The sequence below is a fragment of the Alexandromys fortis genome, unplaced genomic scaffold, assembly GCF_014885135.2.
Source record: "Alexandromys fortis isolate MF-2015 unplaced genomic scaffold, M_Fortis_MF-2015_v1.1 scaffold_48, whole genome shotgun sequence".
NCBI lineage: Eukaryota > Metazoa > Chordata > Mammalia > Rodentia > Cricetidae > Alexandromys > Alexandromys fortis.
The window spans coordinates 1,090,571-1,112,885 of NW_026067947.1; the positions used below are offsets into that span (position 1 = coordinate 1,090,571).

Below are 22,315 nucleotides of genomic sequence, written 5' to 3' on the forward strand. Positions count from 1 at the left end.
GGGAGGGAAGGAAGGAAGGAAGGAAGGAAGGAAGGAAGGAAGGAAGGAAGGAAGGAAGGAAGGAAGGCAGACACAACTATATAGGCACATGTCTTTCCCAAGGGAAACACTAGTATGTGGATGGGGTGAGGGTTATTACAGGGTTATTGCGTTCTGATAATATTCACTCAAGCTCACACCACTTATCATTGAACAAATATTAAACTGGGTGTCTAGCTGCACCCCTTGAGGATACAGTGAGGCATACAGCATCCCCACCTGGCCCGGTCCTCCCAGATCCTACCCGCCCCACCGTGCTTCTTTAAGTACACTCCATCCCAGGAAAACAGTGTGGGTGGGCGGAGTTTTCTTCCCATGAGTCTTGAGTATTTTCTGTGTGCAGACCTTTAAGAGATCTGTCAGCATTTAGATATTTAACCTAAAGATCCTTCATCTGAATGGAGGGTGTAGCTCAGAGGGAGAGCAAGCTTTGCGTGCACAGGGCCATAGCTTCTGTTTCCTCCAGGCAAAATGATCTGTTGTTAAATGTCCTTGACATCATGTATATGATATGTGCTCCCTGGCTTCTGCCACCATCTAGTTTTTTTATTAAAAGAATTCATCTCCCACCCTGTCTCTGTCAGCTGGTTGACGTTTTAGTTTCCTTTTACTAGAGAAAGGTTTACAAGATTCCTAGGTAAAGTGAAATAAGGCGTGTAGTCTGGATTCCCAGCCCCATCTCTCGGGCGTTGGAGCTGTGAATCAATTTAGGCCTGCAGAACTCTGGACAATGTTGGGATTGTATCGTTTTATATCATGTTGTATTATATTATTTTCCTCTGGGGCAGGTGAGCTTTATCCTTTATCATTCATCGATAGAAGGCTTACCCTGGATGCAGCCTCCGTTCAGGTGATACTTTTGCAGCTTCTGAGCAGAGATAACGCCTGCAGTTTGGCTCCCATTCAGGAGCCATTTACTGTAAATAGATAGGGTTTTAGGCTCCGCGCGATGAATAGGCGCACGTCTGGGCCTTCCCTTTCATTCGCTGGCGGGCAGAAAGGCCATTTGCTGTAGAAAACAGCATTTTGGTTGCTCCTTCTACTAACTGGATTAGTAGCGAGCGCACTGATGCGGTGCAGAGGTGGAGGTTAGTGTGAGGTCTACAGAGTGAGTTCCTGGACAGCCAGGGTTGCATAGAGAAACCCTGTGTTGAAAGAAATGAAACAAAACAGAGAGAGAGAGAGAGAGAGAGAGAGAGAGAGAGAGAGAGAGAGAGAGAGCGCACAAAGGAGGGAGACACTTAATGTCAACCTTTGACCTCCATCTATGCATTCACGTGCACACAAAAATGCTTACACATAAATAATCCATATACTAATAAATAAGTAAGTAGCTTAGTAAATGCCAAACAAACCACAAGAGGCTAGCAAAGTATGTCTGGCTAGGAATACATCGAGATGCCAACTTCATGGAAAGTGCTCAGTTCAATGGTGCAAAGTTCACAGGATACAGTGAATTCTGTGGACCTTGCTAATTTAGCCAGGAGGGGAAGTCCCAAGGTTTTGTCACTTTGACATTCTGTGACAAAACAGACTGGATCCCATGCCACCTAAACTTTCCTTTGTTCCGCCTGAACTTTTTGAAGTCTCCTTTACCTGGTGATCCAGGAGATGATGGTCACATATACTGAGAACTAATTTGTGTCTCATAAAGCCCATAGTTACATTTTACAATCAGGTATATATATATTTATTTCATATATATATGTATATATATATATTTCTTGCATGCTGGCTCAGTGGTAGTGGCACTTGCAGACAAATCTCCTAGCCTAAATTGGATATCTGGGTGGGAGGGGAGAACTGACTCCCGCATGTTGTCTCCTGACCTCCACCTCAGTACCATGGTGAATGTACACGCTAAATATATAAATATAATTTTTAAAATAAAGAAGAAAAAATAAAAATAGTTCTTGCCAGGACAGAAGCCATGTTAGGTAACCAAAACAACCACCGAGCACTTTGGGGTGGGTGACGACAGGAAGCAGAAAGGACCCTCAAAGGATAGGTCAGTAGTGTATTACTCTCCCTTCTTTGTCCCTGCCGTACTTACTTCAGCCTGTGCTGGCCACACCGTCTGCAGGGGCTCAGACAGCCCACTGCCTTTCTTCCTTGTCCATTCTCCCGACATGTAGGGGCATGAATTTTCCCCAGTGGTGCTTTTCTCACTTGTCCCTTTAACAAGCTCTGCACAGAAACCAAGGCCGGAACTATCCCCCGTGCTATCTAGTATACAATAGCAACAATAGTGTCTTGTCTATGTTAATCTCATGCTCCTTAATTTAATCAACGGCTACAGAAATACACTGAACATAATGAAATGGTATGAAAATGCGCAAGTGTCTTACTTTTTTTCTTTCATTGACACATTTATCAAATGCTAGGTGCTGGGGCCAAAAGTGTGACATCTCCGTTCCTTGTGGAGCTCTCTATGTATTCGGTCCTCACCCGCATAGATGTAAAGCTACCACTGTGGTGAGTGCTGCGGAAAGAGGCATATGGTGCTGTGTGCTGTTGGGAGAGGCTGAGAAAAGGCAATTGAACTGAGCTTAAAGAAGGCTGGAGTGAATCAGGCAGAAAGAACAGCTCCCACACAGGCCTGTGGCTGCCCAGGAAGCAAAGTGAGCTCCAGCAACCGCCGGAAGTCTGGGCATAAGTGCAGAGTCAGCACGTGGCATCAGGTAGCTGGCAGGGAGGACAGCTGCATGTCGTGTACCAAAGGTGCCCCCTAGTAGATGCTGCCTCAGCCAAATCCTGAGGTTGGTGACCAGAGCATGGACCTCACACTGTAGCTGTGCTCCCTGTCCCAGGTACCCATTCCTGGTACAACTCTGTGCAGTAGTCTGGTCTCCAGAGGCAGCTAGGCCATGTAGAAGGGGTCAAGAGTGCTGGTTCTATAAAGGCCATGAGAAGAAAGCGGATGGGTATATTCCTAATTGCCACGAGCCACAGGAAAACCTCAGCTTCTCAGAGAAGTGCCCTGTGAGTACACAGCCCCTCTGCTCCTCTTCCCTGTGAGTCAGGTTCCTCTGGGACTGCTCTTCATTTTTTTCCTTTTTTTTTTTTATTACTTAAAAAAAAAATACCAATCCAAATTCTCCCTCCCTTCCCTCCTGACAGTCCCTTCCCTCTCCCTCCACAGACCCTCCCTCCACCCCTCCAACCCTAAGGGAGTGCCATGAACCCCACCCTGTGGAAAGTCCAAGGCCCTCCCTACTATGTCTAGGCTGAGCAAGGTTTACATCCAAAGAGAACAGGATCCCATGAAGCCGGTGTATGCAAGTAGAGATACATCCCAGTGTCACTATCAGTGGCCCCTCAGTCTGCCCCAGCTGTCAGCCCCCTTCAGAGGGGCTTGGTTGTTCCCATGCTCATTCACTCCCAGTCCAGTTGGAGTTGGTGAGCTCCCATTAGCTCAAGCAAACTGTCTCATGATGACCCCCTCATGGTCTTGAATTCCTTGCTCATCCTCTCACTCCCTCCACTCTTCAACTGGATCTTGGGAGTTCAGTCCAGTGCTCCGATATTCCCCATCTGTTGTTGGATGAAGGTTCATATTCATTTTTGGGGGTCTGGGTTACCTCACTTAGGATGCTGTTTTCTAATTCCGTCCATTTGCATGCAAAATTCAAGATGTCATTATTTTTTTTTTACTGCTGAGTAGTACTCTAATGTGTATAAGTGCCACACTTTTTTTTATCCATTCTTCAGTTGAGGGGCATCCAGGTTCTTTCCAGGTTCTGGCTATTACAAAGAATGTTGCTATGAACGTAAGAACAAATGCTCTTATAGTATGATTGAGCATCTTTTGGATATATTCCCAAGAGTGGAATTGCTGGATCCTGAGGTTGGTTGATTCCCAGTTTTCTGAGAACCGCCACACTGATTTCCAAAGTGGTTGCACAAGTTTGCATTGGGACTGCTCTTCAAACGCAGCTTCCAAGTTAGAAGTCAGGCGCGAGGCTGTTTCTGCCTTGTGGGTCCTGCTTGGTGTGACAGAATTTACCAAATGTTCCTTCTGCTGCTCTGAACCCTCTGCTTTAGTTAATTGCACTGGCAGCTCTGCAGTTGGTGGCCTTGAACACATTCATATACTGCCTTTAGTCCTTAGTTGGCTTCGTTGTGAACTGCGGGGGTTTTCAAGACCCTCCTAGCCCTAGAACACTGATAGGGTGGAATTTTTCCTCCTTCCCGCAGGTTATGCTGACTCTGCAGATCTGGTCAGCCGAGTCACAGCGGCAGGTCTGGGGCGTAGTTCCCCACAATGCCACCTTTCCCCTCCACGTACACACACGAGGCAAGGGCCGACCCACTGAGCTACCCCTCTGCCGCCTTCTCTCAGAGAGGAATAGCCTTGTGGAGGGATACCTTAGTTGTTGACTTCAAGCGGAAGCATAAAGCATCTTAGAGTGGAGGGGTTAAGTCCTTGACTGCACTAAGGTGCCTAACCGCACCGGATGGTTGTGTTGTGGACCCCACCCCTGCCCTTCTTCCTCCCCAGATGCCGTGGTTATTCCTTTTCCCTTCTTTAGACCACAGCTTTGTCTCATACTGCAGAGCAGGATCGCATTGATTCGGTCTTCGAGACGGCTTTAGAAAGTCGCAGTGGCATTCTGAAGGTTTTTACAACCAAGAACAACCCCACTACAGGAGGTTTGTTAATTAGTAGAATGGGGTAATTTATGTGCATACATTTATCTCAAAATCGCAAGCCTATTTAATATTTTTAACTTGAATAATTAGGGTGTGTTCTATAAAGAACAGTATCTCAAATGTTATGTCTCCCCCCCTTCACTCCTCCATCACCTTCCAGAACTTTCTCTTTTCCTCCCTGCTTGTTATTCATGGCTAAGCAGTAATAAGCCCACACCCAGCAGAGCCTCCTGAAAGATGAGTATCATGTTTATTAAAACCACTCTTTAAAAAAAGCTCCTGGATTTTTTTCTTGACTGGTGTGACTAACAGCCCAACCACTGGCATGTCAGACAACAACTGCTTCCCAGATTCTTATGCTCATCAGAAAATGTGGTTAGTTTGTGTGGTGTCTGTGTGTGTGTGTGTGTGTGCTTCATGTGTGTCTGTGTGTCATTTTGTTACAAGTATAAGTGGCTACCTGGGCATCTCCATGGCACAGATTTTACTGATTTTCAGAACGTAATTGCATGTACTCAGAATATGGGAGAAAATCATTTCTTCTCCCAAGAACTTTGTTCTTTTTTTTCCCCCCATCAGCTTGGAGCTGAGCTGCTTTCTAATTATAGTTTGTGGCTGGGCATGTTGCAAGCTAAAACCAGTTCTATAGGAGCCCTTCCTTGTTTCTTTTCCTTTGAGCCGGAGCTACAGGAACAGGTGAAGAGCAAATGGGGAATTATTTGAATTGGCCCTGGGTTTTCCATTCCTTTTCCTCCTAGGCTTTATTTACATATTTGGTTTAGAGATCTGCTTTACTTGTCGAAAGTAAAAATAGAAAAAAAAACTTTATGGAAATTTTGTTGTATGACCCGTAAATTATTATTTTAGTGAGTGTTCTAGAAGAATCTTTGGTACTTTGCTGCAGACTGCCCAGCTCCCCTTTGCAGTTTAGTCTACGAGAGTTTTCTTCAGTTTCAGCCTTTCATCCTAATTTCTCTCCCCACTGCTCACCTTGTTTTTAAGACAAGGTCTCTCTCTGAGCGCTGGGAAGGTCAATGAGTCCCAGGGATCTGCCTGCATCTACCTCCCCCGTTCTGGTATCACAAGTGCACACCTCCACACCTGGCTTTTTTTTTTTTTTTTTTTTTTTTTTTTTTTTTTTTTTGTGGTTACTGGGGCCAAGCTCGTTTCCTCAGCTTGTGCATCAAGCATGCCATTTCCTGACCCTCCATTCTAGTTCTTTCTGTTAATTTTGGTCTTTGTTTTATAGCCCAGAAACACTTGAGTGGGTCCTAGATGAAAAGGATGGCTTTGTGGGGGTCTATGTTTCCTTTTCTGAAATGTCAGGTATTGTTAGTTCTCTAAGTAGCATAAGGTAATTGAGAAATAGAAAAACAAATGGTAGGCTTGGTGGCTCATACCTGTAATCCCAACACTTGGAAGGCCGAGGCAGCAGGATTGCCATGAATTCAAGGCCAGCTAGGCTGCTATGTAGCAAGAGTCTGTCACAAAAATACATACACACAAAAGAAGGAAGAAAGGAAGACAATGAGAGGATGAAAGAAAGAGAGACAACCCATGAAGCCCCTACCCACCATGACTACTGAAGTCCTTTGGTCTAATTTCTCTTAGACTTTCTCTCTTTTGGTACGAGGAATGAGATTTTGTTCATCTGTGAAAGTTCGTAGGCCTCTGATGCAAGGTTCTCTAAGGCTTGTACGAGAGGATATACTTTTTGCATTACCTGATTCTGCTTTCTTGTGGCCTGTAAAACTTTTGACTTTCTCAGATTAGGTACTGGGGTATGGTGTCATGTACTCTTAATCACACCTCTTGGGAGGTAGAGGCAGGAGGATCTGGAACTGAAGGTCATCCTCAGCTACACAGAGAGCTTCAGTTAACCTGTGCTATATGAGACCCTGTCTCCAACAGCAAACAAAAATCAAATCTGAAGTTGTATCAGGAGACAATAACCCAGATGAAAATGTAAACTAAAATAATAATACAGAGGCTGAGTCACTCTAGGTGACTTGGAACTGGGAGGGAGAGGGGGAGTGCAAGCAAGACGGAACCGCCTGTGAGCTGAGTGTTGAGAGCTTGGAGGAGGTCAGATGGTACAAACTGGCACACAGAGTACAGACAGTAGGAAGACAAGGTTGTGGTAAAGAAGGAAACTCCTCAAGGTGGTGTACGAACTCAAGTCCCAGTAACGCTTTTAGATGCTTAGAGAGTGCTAAGCCCGAACTGTGAACTGAGAAACTCCTGATTTTCAATTTTCTTTTTTTTTTGTGTATAGTTATTTTATTTTTGATTAGAAAATAATATGCAAATGATAAGATAGACCTGGTAGTACAGATCTGTAATCCCAGCTACTGGGGAAGCAAAGATAGGAAGATGGAGTTCAAGGCTAGCCTGGGCAACGTGGTGAGATGGTGAAATCCCGCCCCCCCCCCAAAAAAAACCCAATCAAACAAGATAACAAAACCAACAGTGTGAGGATATAGCTTAATGGCAGAATATTTGCCTACCATGCCCTGACTTTAATCCCCAATAGCACACATGTGTACATAGAAAGATCTGGGGTCATGGCTCAGTTGGTAAAATTTTTGCTGAACACTCATAAAGCTTGGAGGGTCTCAGTGTTTTCAAGAACTTTGAGTGAAATATGCAACTGTTATTGTCCTACCATGCAGCGGTCGGATTAATAAATCACCAGTAATAGATATTTGAACAAATTTAATAACAAAACCAGACTCACGAAACCAAGGTTCCAGCGGAGTAACCAGCGGAGACAGGAGAGGCAGGGGGAGGAGGAGGCGCGCGCTTTTGCCCGCCCAATATATCCGTAAACAAACGCCTGAGGGCAGCCCACCCCCAAGGGGAGGGCTTATCCCTACACTACCAGGGATGGCACTGGTGGGAACGGATCCTCTGAAGACAAAAGAAGGAAGAAGCGCAGTTCATTAGATACACGTGATCCATCCACAGAGGGCAAGGCAGTAGAGAGTCCATCTGCACACAACCATTCGGAGGGACTGCTTTTTATGCTGGAGGGGGAATTCCTCTGCCGGCAGTCAGGCAGCGTTTCAATGTCACAGTGTCCTGGAATAGTGGGGGTTGGAGCTTATTGTGGCTAGGAACAGCTGGCCTTGAGGCAGTCATGATCATGCCCTGAGTCAGAAGGGGCCCAGCATGACCATTTTCCAAAACTGGCATCCAAATTTTGTAGCTAGGGCTTGTTGTGCTTCACCTTTCCTGAGAAGGTAACAGTCCTGCTTGGAGGCAACAGAGGTTAAAGCAGCCGTGCTCTGAGGTGGGACTGGCCCAGGACAGCAGTTGGTCCCAGGACAGCATTGACAAGCGTTATAGGCTATGTTTAAACTACATCACACACTCTTAGCATTGTTTAATTCTCTTCTTGTTCACTTTCCCCATTGCCTCTCTCTTTTGTTTGAAAGGCCGGATCTCACTATGTAGTCCTGGCTAGCCTGGAACCGACATTGTAGACCAGGCTGGCCTCGAACTCACAGAGATATACCTGCCGCTGCCTCCCGAGTGCTGGGATTAAAGGCGTGCACCAGCACGCTCAGCAATTGCTTGCTTTTTTTTTTTTTTTTAAGTGAACAGCTTTAGCTTTTTCAAAAGCAGTTTCACATTAATTCCAGTATCCTGACAGCAAGGATAAGAAAATTTCACTTTCTACTCAAAATAGTTTGTGGTTCAGTAGGCAGAATCAGAGCTAACTGTAAAGGGATTTTCAGTTGGAATCAGTGGCGCACATCTCTAATCACAGTACTTGGGAGGCTGAGGCAGGAGGACCATGGGTTTGAGGTCAGCCTGGGTGTCTTAGTTGCTTTTCTACAACTGTGATAAAACACCATGATGAAGGCAACTTACAAAAGAAATTATTTAATTGGTCTTATAGTTCCAGAGCAGTACACGTCATGGTGGCAAAGCGAAGTCATGGCAGGAAGAACCACTAAGAGCTCATATTTGGTTTGGGCAAACAGAAAGCAGAGGGGGCACACTAGGAATGGCAGGAGCCGTTTGAAATCCCAAATCCCACAGCTTACTGACATACCTCCTCCAACAAGATTATACGTCTGAATCCTTCCCAGTCAGTTCCAACAATTAGGAACCAAGTGTTCAAACACATGAGCCTGTGGGAGCCATTCTCATTTAGACCACAGTATCAGGCTGCAGAGTGAGAATCTGTCTCTAAAACAAAGAGCAGGAAGGTAGAAAACTACATGCTGGGTTCTTTTCATTTACAAAATAGTTGTGGAAATTACTTCTTCTCCGCAGTGTTTTCTGCATTATCCAGAGTCAGTGATGGCTGTTCCACGATGAAGACCTTTGTCTCATGGACCAGTGAATTTAGAGGCTCTACATTTGGAATTCTGAGTTGACAACCTATGTCGAGGATTCTTAGGGCCTCTGGAACGAGAAATTGAGGATATTTGGTGTCAGAAATCATAGACACCAATGTTTCTGTGGAAGAGAATGATTAGATTGTGTCAGGCAGAGATTTGGATCATGTGTTAGAAAAACAAAGGCTAGCGGCAGGTTCTTTAGGCTTTCTTGTCAAAGCAAGACTGGGGCTCCATAGAAAGCTTTTGTTCAACCTCAAGGAAGAAGCCTTCCAGCTGCTGGGTTGAATAGTACAAGGTGGGTCCAGGGTGGTTGGATTCTCTTATTCCAGGAGAAGCAAGTTACCGTGTGCTTTGTGCACTGTTTTGTTTTTGTTTTATTTGTTTGTTTGTTTTTTATAAGGATTCAAATAAACACTCTAATAAACTCTGTAGAGTCCAAACAGAAATGACTGTAGACAGGGTGCTCGCTCATGGAGGCCATTGTATAACCTCTACTCTATGTTTATCCATTGTGAATAGATGAGTTCATTCATCCATCATTCCTATTAAGGCTGAACTACTTACTCCTAAAAAAAACAAATAGAAACAACAAAACAATTGGTGTGTGGTAGGTAGTACCCAGGATGTATGAAAGCTAAACACAGCACATCTATAAGAAGGTGTGGTCTTCACATTGTGGGGCACTAGGAAGCTACGCTAGCAAGTCTGGTAGGCATTGGGCTGCCTGTGGTGATCTTCATGTCTTAGCTCCATCCTTTTCTTTGTTGCTGCTGGTGATCATCTCTTCTTCCCTCCTCTTTTTTTAACCTTATGTTTTGGGTTTTGTTGTTGTTATTGTCTTGTTTGTTTTGAGACAGAGTGTTGTTATGTGACTGAAGCTAGCCCTGAACTTGAGATCTTCCTGCCTCAGCCTCTCGAGTACTAGGATTGTGTGGGTCAATATACCTGGCTATACGTGTTACCATTTTCTGACCACTAAGGCTGTTTCTCTATTTAGAATCAGTCAGTCCTGTCTACTTCATAGGTTAAGGGCTTTAAAGTTCTGGTGCTGACAGAGTACTTAGTCAGTACTCATGAGTTTCACTCCTCTTCTCTCCTCTCCCCATGCTGTACCTGCTACTGAGTCGGTCTTTCTTTGTCCCCACATCCCAGGTTTCTGAGCCCCTTCAACATGATCCTTGGAGGAATCATTGTGGTGCTGGTATTCACAGGGTTCGTGTGGGCAGCACACAATAAAGACATCCTCCGCCGAATGAAGAAGCAGTACCCCACAACTTTCGTGATGGTGGTCATGTTGGCCAGCTACTTCCTCATATCCATGTTTGGCGGTGTCATGGTCTTTGTGTTTGGCATCACTTTTCCATTGTTATGTAAGTAAACCCGTTTTCTTTTTCACACTTCATTAAAATAAGTGTAGGCAGAGTTGGCCAATAGGCATTGCATAACCTCTTGGTATATCTAATACAATATCAGAATTTTCCAAAAAGCACACGAAAGCCTAGTAGCTGCTTGTTTCCACAAGTACATGTGGGCACTTGCAATGTGTCAACTGCTCTTACAGAGAGACATCAATAAACAAAACAAATACAAATCCTAACCACGTGACAAGAGCTGGCACAGTGTGGTATCTGCATGATGGCTCACAGCTATTCATAATTCCAGTTGCAGGGGATCTGAGACCTTCTCCTGATCTCTGCAGGCACTAGACATGCATGTGGTATGCATACATACCTACAAATACTCACACACACACACATATTCATAATGAAAAATTATATGTCTGAAAGAATAACTGGACCACAATATAAACACTAAATACTATGATTCTGGTGAACTATATATTTTCTAAATAGCTTATTTTCTAAGACCTCAAACAGTATGAAATGAAATAAAGATCCAATTCAGAGCTCAGCAGCACAAATCTGGCTGAAATGCTGGTGTAGTTGGCTGCAAGAAAATGTCCCTTTATGGTGCACCCACCCACTGAGACAGTGGGGCTGATCTATTGGGAGCTCACCAAGGCCAGCTGGACTGTGACTGAAAAAGCATGGGATAAAAACGGACTCTGATCATGGCGAACAATGAGGGCTGATGAGAAGCCAAGGACAATGGCACGGGGTTTTGATCCTACTTCATGTTCTGGCTTGGTGGGAGCCTAGCCAGTTTGGAAGTTCACCTTCCTAGACATGGACGGAGGGGGGAGGACCTTGGACTTTCCACAGGGCAGGGAACCATGACTGCTCTTTGGACTGGAGAGGGAGGGGGAGAGGAGTGGGGGGAGGGGGAGAAGGGTGGGAGGAGGGGGAGAGAAATGGGAGGCTGGGAGGAGGCGGAAACTTTTTTTTTCCTTTTCTCAATAAAAAAAAATATAAAAACAAACAAACAAACAAAAAACAACAAAATGTCCCTTTATATTTGAAATGTTTCACCTGTGCATGTATTCTAGTAAATAAAATCATTTGAGATCTTGTCAGATCAAGCTCAGACTATTTACAAATGAATCCTATACTTTGTTAGACATACTTGTAGTTGGTTTTTCTTTTTTCTTTATGGGGGCCTGCCACCTAGCTCCCAAATAAATACATGGAGACTTATTCTTGCTTATGAATGCCCGGCCTTAGCTTGATGTTTCTAGCCAACTTTTCTAACTTAATTTATTCTGTTTCCCACTAACTACATTTTACCTCTGGGCGTTTTACCTTTCTTTATTCTATAATCTCTCTTTCCTTCTTAATCCATGGCTGGCTGTGTGGTTGTAGGGCTGGCCCCTGGCATCCCCCTCTCCTCCTTTTCTTGTTCCTCCCCCTCTCTAAATTTCTCCTATTTATTCTCTCTGTATGCCAGCCCCACCTGTTTCTCTCTCCTGCCTACCTATTGGCTAATCCGCTATTTATTAGACCAATCAGGTGTTTTAGGCAGGCAAAGTAGCACAGCCTTACAGAGTTAATGGCAACATAAAAGAATGCAGCACACCTTTGCATCATCAAACAAATGTTCCACGGCTTAAATGAATGTAACACATCTTAAATTAGTATTCCACAGCCCAAACTATTTCAATCAGTAAATTCAAACTTTGGGGAAATTTCCCCAGATTTTCCTTATTATACTGGAAGTTAGTGCTAGAATAATTCCCCTTAAACACACTGCTTGTTAACTATAGTACCCTTTCTGCCTACAAGCCTGAGACAGCCAGAGTAATGAAATATAAAGTTGGGAACCTCAGTTTCTCTTTCCAGATTCATAGAGCGTGGTTAGTTATCCCAAGTAAGCTGCATTCACCCATCTCTGGGACATGGAAATTAATATCAACTGTGCAGACACTTTTTAAAAATACATTTTTCTGAGCCATATCCTTTGGGGTTCTGTGGGTCACTTGTGTCTCTAAAGGCCAGAATTGGCTGGGAACCTCTAGTCTTCCCCTGAATTGTGCAGAGTGTAGTGTGGGGATTGCCCAGAGTCGGTTCTCTTTATTTCCGTATTTATTATGGAGTGCATGTGTGTATGCATGGGCATCCTTGTGTTTCCCTGTGTGGAAGGATGAGCATACAGGCCCAGACCTGACATCAGGAGGCTTCCTTCTTTGCTCTCCTCTTTATTTGAGGCAAGGGCCCTGGTGACACAGTTGGCGACTCTATCAAGCTGTTTTGTCCCGATTTTCTGTTTCTGCCTTCTTAGTGCTGAGGTTGCAGGCTGACTGCTGTACCTACCTAGTTTTTATATGGGTCCTAAAGACCCAACTCCAGTTCTTTCACCTTGTCTCTTGAGTCATTTTCCTGGTCTTTTTTTTTTAATTTTTAAAAAATTGCATCTATCTATCTGTCCATCCATCCTCTACCTATCTTTCTTAAGAAACTGTGGACATAAGAGGACAACTCCTTCCACTATGCAATTCCTGGGGATCAAACTCAGTTCAGCAGGCTTGGAGGCAGGCACCTTTACCCGCTGAGCCACCTCATCAACTCCCTGGCCCTGTTTAACAGGCTCTTTGGGTGCTTTGTACGTGCATGGAAAAATGACTATCAGATCACAGAGTGTGTCTTAAAATAGTGATTCTCTAGTCCGTTCCCTTTAAAGTGCTGAGACAAGAGATCCACAAGGGAGGGCCATGGCATCCGTTTCATAGTAAACAATGTCAGGTCATTCTTGAGGATACTTTAGAAAGCATGCCTCTTTGGAGGCACCTTAAAGTGGGGTTTACCTGAATTCCGGCATTCAGGGAACAATATACAGATAAAACCAGAATGCAAAAAAAGTCCTTCCTGGGAAACTTTGGGAAAGTGGAATCGTGTTCAGGTTGGAATCATGTCGGCAGACGGTTATGGTGAAGCTCATGTTATTTAAGTAACGTTTGTGAGGTGGGGGTTTCAGTGGGGAGGAAAGACTGTGGCTACCAGATCAGGGCTCTTCTAAGGGACAACCATGTTTTCTTTAAACACAAAGCAATGCTTGTGGCTTGACAAGTAGCTTTACATGAAGTCTGGGTAACCTTCTGAAAGCCTGGATCAGTAAGGCAAGCTAACCCGACAGCTAAAAGAAACAGTTTACTATATGTGCGAGGAGTGAGGAGGGGTCCTATGTTGACGTGAAAGGGGCACTCTTGGGTGGGAGAAATGGCTCAGTGCCAAGAGTACAGAGGGCCTGAGTTTGGTTCTCCACACCCATATGGTGGAAGGAGTTGGCCTTTTACTTCCACAGTTTCTTGAGTGAGACGCTAGATAGGTAGGTAGGTAGGTAGATAGATAGATAGATAGATAGATAGATAGATAGATAGATAGATAGATGATAGATAGGTTGATGCCTTTGACCTCTGCAGGCACCTGCACTCATATGCATAAACTCATAGGCAGAGACATGTGTACACATAACCACAAAAACAACAGTAATTTTATTTTTTTACATAATTAAAAACCCAAAAAAATGTAAAGGAAATTCTCTCTTTGATGCTGTCATTTCTTTCAGTGATGTTCATCCACGCATCCCTGAGACTTCGAAACCTCAAGAACAAGCTGGAAAATAAAATGGAGGGAATAGGTTTGAAGAAGACGCCAATGGGCATTATCCTGGATGCCTTGGAACAGCAGGAAGAGAGCATCACCAAATTCGCTGACTACATCAGCAAAGCTCGGGAGTAAACCCTCCAGCCCGGTGACGGGGCCGGCAGCAGGAATCCAGTTGCACTTTTCCCTTGCTCAGACCCATTTTCTGTCTGTGGTTTTGAAACAGAAGGTGCACGTCTTACCATCCAACTCTCCACGGCATCATGCATGCACACGCCCACCTGTTAAGATCTCCACTATGACCCAAGGAAGGGCCTCGGAAACCACAAAAATACAGACCCACTGTCCCGTTATGCCTGAAGCTTCCAGTGTGTTTTTTGAAAGATAATTGCCGGTTGGACAGCAACGGTACTATTCTATTGTAGGGGAACAGCCATTGTAGCATCTGGAGACAATACTGAATAAGTGAAAAGTTAGTCACAGTAGAAGATGCCGTGTGTCCGTCTGTTTCTAACCCTGTCTGACATCCCCTCCAAAATCCCCTACGGCTATGATGTGTTGGGTATGTTAGGGTAGCGGTATTATCTTTCTTGTCTTAGAATCGGAGGTGATCTCTATCCCTTTGGCACCTGTTTGATGTGCGGTGGATACTGGATCAGCCAGTTGTTTATATTTTGTTTACGAATATGAAGTTAGCTGTTTAGGATAATGTTTTGTTAAATTTTTGTAAACTTTTTAAAAGGGTAGTAATACGCTTTCACCGGAAGGTATTTCTTGCAAACTAAACGTCATCCTCTTGGGGTGGGGGTGGAAGGGGAGTTACAGCTCTGTGACTTCCATTATTCTTGACTTGTTAAAAAAATAAATAAGTAAAACCAAACTTGAGTTGTTTATATGACACGTTTGTTACTACAATGAATAAAAGGTGTTCAAGATAATATTTCAATTATTTAGATTTTTGTTGTTGTTGTTTTGAGGGGGAGGGGGAAGTCGGGTGGTTTTCCCAGACAGGATTTCTCTGTGTAGCCTTGGCTGTCCTGGAACTCCCTTTGTAGACCAGGCTGGCCTCGAACTCAGAGATCTGCTTGCCTCTTCCTCCTGAGTGTTGGGATTAAAGACAGGCACCACAAGCTCTCAGCTTTTGTCTAGATTTTTTGCACATTTGTTTTTATTAGTTTAATTCGTGTGGGTGAGAGAGAATGCCACGTGCATACAGTGCCCACAGAGGCCAGAAGAAGCCATTGAACCTGGCGCTGGACATACCAGGTGGTTATGAGTTGGGTTCTGGGAACAGGAACAAAACTGAGGCACTCTGGAAGAGCAGGAAATGCTCTTAACCTCTGAGCCACCTCTCCAGACTCAGATGTTTGGTTTTTAAATAGATGAGCATTTGGAAAGAAAGAAATGAGTGTGTATCTTATTAATTCTTTATCTTTTGATCCTGCAAATCTTCCCTAGAGGACCATGGCAAGAGTTTAAAGAGCTCCTGTCACTTGTGAAGTTGCAGATAGCAACTGTGGCGGCCATGCACTTGTAGAATTAGAAGAGCTAGAATGGTGTGAGCATATGAATCTCATTGCACCCACCCCATCGTTGCTTATCTGTTGAGGAACAGATAATGAGAAATGGGTGTTTGCCAGTTTAGTGATTTTACAGGTGAAATAGAAAACATTTAGGTTTCCCTCTCATTGAAAAAACAACTGGTATAGTCTTTCCAAAGAGTCCCTCTGTGTGTTCTAAATAATCAGTGACCATTTTGGCCTCTTTGACATCTTGTGTTTTTAGTCTCAGTAAGTCTGAAGCCTTATTTTTAGCTCAGAACTTCAGGGTTTGGAATCTGTGGCATTAGCCAGATAAGAAGAATAAACTTTATCAAAAGCATTTTAGTGAAGCTTTAGTCAATCAATGCATGACAATGTATTAAATATCTAAGAAACTTGGTGCCAGCCTGGGAAAACTTCTTACAGTAGCTCAGACCCTGTGCATCTCCTAACTATACTGCATTACTAAGAACTGTGGGAACCGGGAAGTGGGGGAAAGATAGGGCTTGGAGATGTCTGGAATGTTTCTGCAGAGGAGATAGAACCTGCCATATGGTTGGGAAATTGGACAGGACCTTTATGGATGGTGAGATGTCTTGGGTTTTCCTGTGGAAAAGTTAGAGAGGATCTATACATGGGGTGTGTAGGAGGATGTTCTATCAAGAGGGAAGAGAGTGGATTGGTCCACCAGGTGACAGAGCATCTTGAAGCAGAGGGTGAGATGTTTAATACTGTAGATATGCTTCCTTTAGAAGGGTACTTCAAGGCACCAGTGAAGTCCACATGGGAAAACGCTGAGCAGAGTCAGCAGGCTAGGCTAATTAATTTTCACTGATGGTTTAACTGGATTTAGATTTACCTAGGGTACTCACCTCTGGGTATGTCTTTGGGGGACCTTCCAGAGAGGTTGACCTAAATGTGGATGGCACCATTCATAGCTTGGGGTGCCAGACTGAACACCACAAGAGGAGACTACTGAATACCGCATCTATCTTGGCCTCCCGTGACCAGTGTGGCCAGCTGCCTCAGGTTCCTGCCACCATGTCTTCCCCTCCATGATGGACTACCCCCTCAAACCATGAACCTTGAGGTGCTTTGGTCGGATATTTGGTTAGAGCAGCAAGACATGCAACAGTACGGTGAGACCTGAGGTTCCACTGGCTCTCTGGAGAACTAGCAAAGGGTCCTTTATTCCGAAGCTGCAGAAGGCCCAGGCATTCACTTCCCTCATGACACTCGCGAAGTTTGCAACATGGTTTATTCCCTTTAAGATGCCATGCAGTGGACGACAACAGAGAGGATGGAAGGAGGAGGGTGGAGTGGGAGTATAACCAACAGTTACAGCACTTCTGTCAGATTTATGATTTCCCAGAAGAAAGCAACAGTAAAGTGAGAGTTTACCAAAAATGTTAACTTCAGCCTCTAGGAGCATCACTCTGCACTTTTCACCCAACTCGGTCGAACGCGGAGAACTGGAGCATGTTGCCAGCGAACATAGATACTCTGCGTCCTTCCCCTGGAGTCTTATCAGGACCCAAACAAACCCCCAGCCTGGATGGAACCACGTTTCCAGTTCTGCCTCGCACGTTTAGTGAAACAGCCTCCAGCTCAGATTTTTGTTCTTCTAGATGATACTGCGGCTTCTTACGCCAGTTCCTTAGGCAGCTGTACCTGTGGTTTAAGCATTTGAAGAAGAGAAAATGAATCCTGGAAATTTTTGAGTTTTACAGCAAAAATTATAAAACTTATGTGTCTTTGTGGATGCAGAAGATGTTAGAAATGATGGCAGCAGAACTCTCCAAAATCATGATAAAGGCAAACCAACCAAAGCCATTATTATTGGGCATTAACTGACGCCAAGGCTTGTTTTAAGATCTGTGCTTCAGCCTCTGCTGAAGCAGAACACAGGAAGGACAGGCGCTCAGAGCCTGGTACCAGCATTTCCTAGCTGGTTGCTAGGTACTGAGCACCATTTTCCTCAGCTGTAAAATGACAGGAAGAATTCCCAGTCCATGAAGGAAATGATCAAGTTACATGATGGGGGTGAGTGATAAGCGTGGACACTTAACTTTCCAAAACATCAGCTCACTGTGTCCTACACCAGCCTTGCAAGAAGGAGAAGGGCCCTGAGGAGACAGTGACTTCCCTGAGGTCACACAGCTCGCACTGCTGAAAAGAGAGCTCAGCAGCGGAGAAAAGCTCTTGCAGAGGACTAGAATTCATTTCCTAGCACCCATGTCAGGCAGCTCACAACCGCCTGTAACTCCCGCTCCAGAAGATCTGATGCCCTCTTTTGGCCTCTGCAGGCATGAACACACACAAACATATGCACAACTAATATATGTATTCATATAATTAAAAACTCTGTGTGTGTGTTCTAGGGGCTGAGGATATAGCTTCATTACTAAAGTCCTTGTGTGGCAAACAATTTAGATCTCTACAAACCAAAATCCAAGTATGAAGGCACCAGAGAGGTAGGCAATGATCTCAGGGGCTCCCGGCCAGTTTACACACACACACACACACACACACACACACACACACACACACACGTCTATCCTTCTTGAAGCACATTTCTACTATAATGTACAATAAAATTTTAAAATAAAACATATTTCTCAGGAAACCAAAAAAGTAACACAATAAAAAGTGTATTTTGGTAAACTTCACCAGGACAAAAAACTGCAAAAGCCACACATCAGTCCAACTCTAAAAATCTATATCCAGTTTCTGTTGCATAGCAACAGCTTAAAGTTCTTAAAGGGTCTTAAGTGGTCTTCTGTCTTAGCAGGCGACTTGTCCATCATGTGTGCATTTTCCCCAAAGATGCTGATGGCGTTAAGAAAGCGCTTGGAATCTGTTAACAGCTGAGCATGCTTCCTCCCCCTGCCATGTGCCTCTGTCAGTGGGATGAGACCTCGTGGTGTCTGCTGTGTCTCCTCTTGCAGTCAGTTCTTTGTCTACGTTCTCTAGAGAGGAATGTCTCACAGTGCCCTGCCCTCCACAAGGGACACTGGATATCCCCTTCAGGCTAAGGGGAGTCCCCATGTGCCTCTGACCCTCTCCCCATCTGGTATCAGACTTCAAGAGAAAGGGTGTGGCCTGTGTCTGGGTTGGCCCTACCCATGGAAAACAACAATTAAGAGAAATGAGCAAAAAAAAAAAAAATACAGGGAATGCTTTAAATAGTTTGTAAGCTGCAGCAAAGAGCTTAAATGGTGTGATTTTTGTGTATGCTTGTACACACATGTATTTTAAATAATATTTAAAAATAGCAAAATGTGGGGCTATAGCATGTTACTCAAGCAGAAGAAAAAGTTCTGTTCCTAGCACCCACAGGGTGGCTCATAGCCATCAGGAACTCCAGTCCTGGGGAATCTGATGCTCTCTGATGCCCTCTGATGCCCTCTTCTGATCTCTGCAGGCAATAGGCACACACAGGGTGCACATACAAACAGGCAGGAAAAACATGCACACACATAAAATAAAAATAAGTAAGTCTAAAAATAAATAAAAGCAAAATGGAGCATTGGGCCACCAGAGGAACCAGACCCGAAATACCATGTTCCAAATAGGACCAAGCTGGCAGCTCAGACTACAGGACAAAGGGTTGAGTCACTGGATAATCATTAACTGCTTGGAAAAGAATAATAAATCATACATCTTGCATCATGCTTATTTTGGAAATTTTAACCCTTTAATTCATCCACTGCATCAAACATTTCGTGAGAAATCTGGGCCTATTAAAGTTGCAAGGAAAGACAAAGACATACGAAGTAGCCATTAGAGACACCATAGCAAAGCAAGTAGAAACCATCAAGGAAAAGATGGCCAGATTTGATGTCACAAAAGATCAAATTTGAGCTGGGTGTGGCAGCAAACACCTGTAATATCAGACTTTAAAGATGGAGGAAGTAGGAATATGAGTTCAAGACCAGCCTGGACAACTTAAGATTCTGTCCCAAAACTACAACAACAGCAGCGATGAATTTTAATTAAAGGTTAAAATATCAAAATCACAAGCAGGAGAAAAATCAATCCTGTTATTATTAGGGCTCCTTTCTGCTTAAGTTGTTAGTATAGTTATTTTTAAGTGTATTTGGAACAATTGAGCACATGTAGCTCTATACAGAAAGATTGTACGTGTACATACATGTGGGCGTGTGTACACACACAGACTGGCAGTTGTGGTAGAATTGTAAGATTTGTTTCTGTGTTAGTAATTAAGATACTTATCTTGAATCCAGCTGGATGCAATCCAACACCTGTGCATATCCAAATTAGAGAGAAGAAGATATGTACATATGCTTTAAGGAACTTGAGAGATGTACGCTGTGTACAGAAGAACCCTTACCCTGAAGCAGATAGTGATAGATGTATAAAAGGATTTACATTAAAAGGTAGTACATGGGATGGGTACTTCTGCTGGCTTGATTTTGTGTATAGGAACCAGTATTTGATATGAAACTTGGAAACTGAATCGATTTCACTGGGTAGAAGAAAAGATTATCTGAGGTTATAGTGTCCCATGGATGCTGTAAAGTTGTGGTCACTGAAATATGTTCCCTCAAATAAGCAGCATCAGCATCACTAGGGAGCTGGTCAGAAGAGGGCATCCCCCCTCTAAAACCTACTAAGCCAGAGACTCCAGAGAAGAACCCAGAAATGTAAATCAAATCTGGAGAAACCACTACATAGATTTTTTTAAAAAAACTGTATGCAGACATGCTTTTCCTGTGAATACTGGCGAGGCTTTGGCCCTTGTCCCCTCTGCTGATCTCATTAATTTTTCAAGGAAGTAAAAAGGCTGTCGGAGGTTAGTCAAAGATTTTTGAACAAGCGTGTGTGAGAGGCCAATACACCAAAGGCCACTGTACAAGAAGCAACATGGCAAGGCCTGCACAGAGAACCTGTACTGAGAACAGACTGAGGAAGGCATTTAGAAACCCTGGATTATCCAAAGGGGAGGGACAGTCAGGGGGCTGGCCTTCTGAAACTGACACAGAAGAGAAGGTGGGGGAAGGGAGTTCATAAGAGGACAGATGTGGTGGTAATTTTGTTTGTGATCTAACAAATACAGATAGCCTGAAGATCAGAGTGTGGAGCTAAGCCAATAGTTAGCCATAGAGGCCAGGCAGAGGTGTCGCACACCTTTAATCCTAGCACTGGAGAGGCAGAGGCAGATGAATCTCTATGAGTTCAAGGCCACCACAGGCTAACTGAGATTGATCAAGTCTAAAAGAGAAACTGAGCCAGGCGGTGGTGGCTCACACCTTTAATCCCACCACGAGGAAGGTGGAGACAGAAAGAGATATGGCTGGGCAGAGAGAGGAATATAAGGGGGGAGGAGACAGGAGCTCAGGGCATTCAGTCTGAGGATTCATAGAGACAGGTAGACCCTTTTACTCTCAGGTAGAGGTAAGAACATGGCTGCTCTGCTTCTCTGATCTTTCACTTTTCACTCCTCATAGATGCTTCTGGATTATTATTATTATTATTATTAAAGACCAATTAGAATTCATGTTACAGACAGAAATCAGAGAACCTTGAGAAAAAGAAGATTTTACCGACGAAGCCAAGTGTGGGCGGGGACAGAGATGAATGCTCATATCTGTCATCTTAAACTGTGCAACTGCTTGTGTGAGCCAGGCCTGCATATGATGCCATCTAGCTGAAGTCTCTCTGGAGGGGAAGCTTGGCAACGCTATTCCACTGCCCACTCGGCTGGGAACAGTCTAGACGTGCGGGTGAGCCCAGAGTGAAGAGGGAGTGGTACAGTCGCCTTGTTGGCAGAAGAGCTTGGCTTTGCTCTGCAGGTGCTCGGCTCCAGTGAATTAAGTAGTTGCCGAGAATGGGAATCTTATCTCAGTGAAAGGCACTAAGGTTTCTCTGGAATGGTAGGTGGTAAAAGAATCACAAAAATTTTAAGATAGATTGATGCCATAAAGTTGTGGTCACTTTGTGTGCATTTGTGTGTGGGGGGGTGGACTTTCTTTGTGTTGGCATCAGAGTGACTGACAGTTATCAACCTGCAGGGAACTGAGTTGGTTGTTATCTAAGGAATGTGCTTTCATGGCCAAGACATTAAAAATGAGTGCAAACTAAAAACTTCTTCAGAAACAATAAATGTAAATGAAGCAAGGTGGTCGGGAGGCAGCGAGTATGGGAGAAAAACTGGAGAAGCTATTTCTCATCCTCACAGAAGCCACAATGCAGAAGGAGCTGGTTGGAGAGCATTTGTCTAACATGTGCAAAGTTCTGAGTTCAAGTCAGGCAGTGATGGTGCACACCTTTAATCCAGGCACTCTGTGAATTCAGGCCAGCCTGGTGTACAGAGCAAGTTACAGGACAGCCAAAGCTAAACAGAGAAACCCTGACTCAAAAAACCAAAAAGGAAAAAAAAAAGCATCGAGTCCAATGCCCAGTAAAATGCACACACACACACACACACACACACACACACACACACACACGAACTCTCACACAGGTGCACAGACACACGCACACCATTTTTGCCATGCACATGCAGGCCTTGAATGGCTGGGTCTAATATTTCAGTGGTGTCAAAAATGTGCATGTTTTCTGTGACATTTAGAACTTACAAAATAGAGCCTAGTCCAACTAAAGCAGGTCTAAAGTCTGGTTTATAGCTACCAGTTTTCAAGACGTGACCAAGAAAGGAGAGTTCTCTTAAACTGTTTTGTATAGGCTATTTCTTATAGCATGTAACATT

General features: G+C 44.1%; 2 protein-coding genes across 2 annotated transcripts in view; one reads left to right on the top strand and one right to left on the bottom strand.

Annotated features, from left to right (window-relative positions):
* Arl6ip5 (ADP ribosylation factor like GTPase 6 interacting protein 5) overlaps window positions 1–14,987 on the top strand; it is a 22,697-nt gene extending 7,710 nt beyond the window's left edge. The window contains exons 2-3 of the mRNA XM_050149337.1: window positions 10,197–10,414; window positions 14,004–14,987. Of these exons, the coding sequence (XP_050005294.1) occupies window positions 10,197–10,414; window positions 14,004–14,176 (391 nt within the window). The 3' untranslated portion in view covers window positions 14,177–14,987. The remainder of the gene's footprint in view (window positions 1–10,196; window positions 10,415–14,003) is intronic.
* A 1,650-nt stretch (window positions 14,988–16,637) lies between these two features.
* The window catches only part of Lmod3 (leiomodin 3), a 21,802-nt gene continuing 16,124 nt past the window's right edge, over window positions 16,638–22,315 (bottom strand). Inside the window, exon 3 of the mRNA XM_050149331.1 lies at window positions 16,638–17,253. Within this exon, the coding sequence (XP_050005288.1) occupies window positions 17,227–17,253 (27 nt within the window). The 3' untranslated portion in view covers window positions 16,638–17,226. The remainder of the gene's footprint in view (window positions 17,254–22,315) is intronic.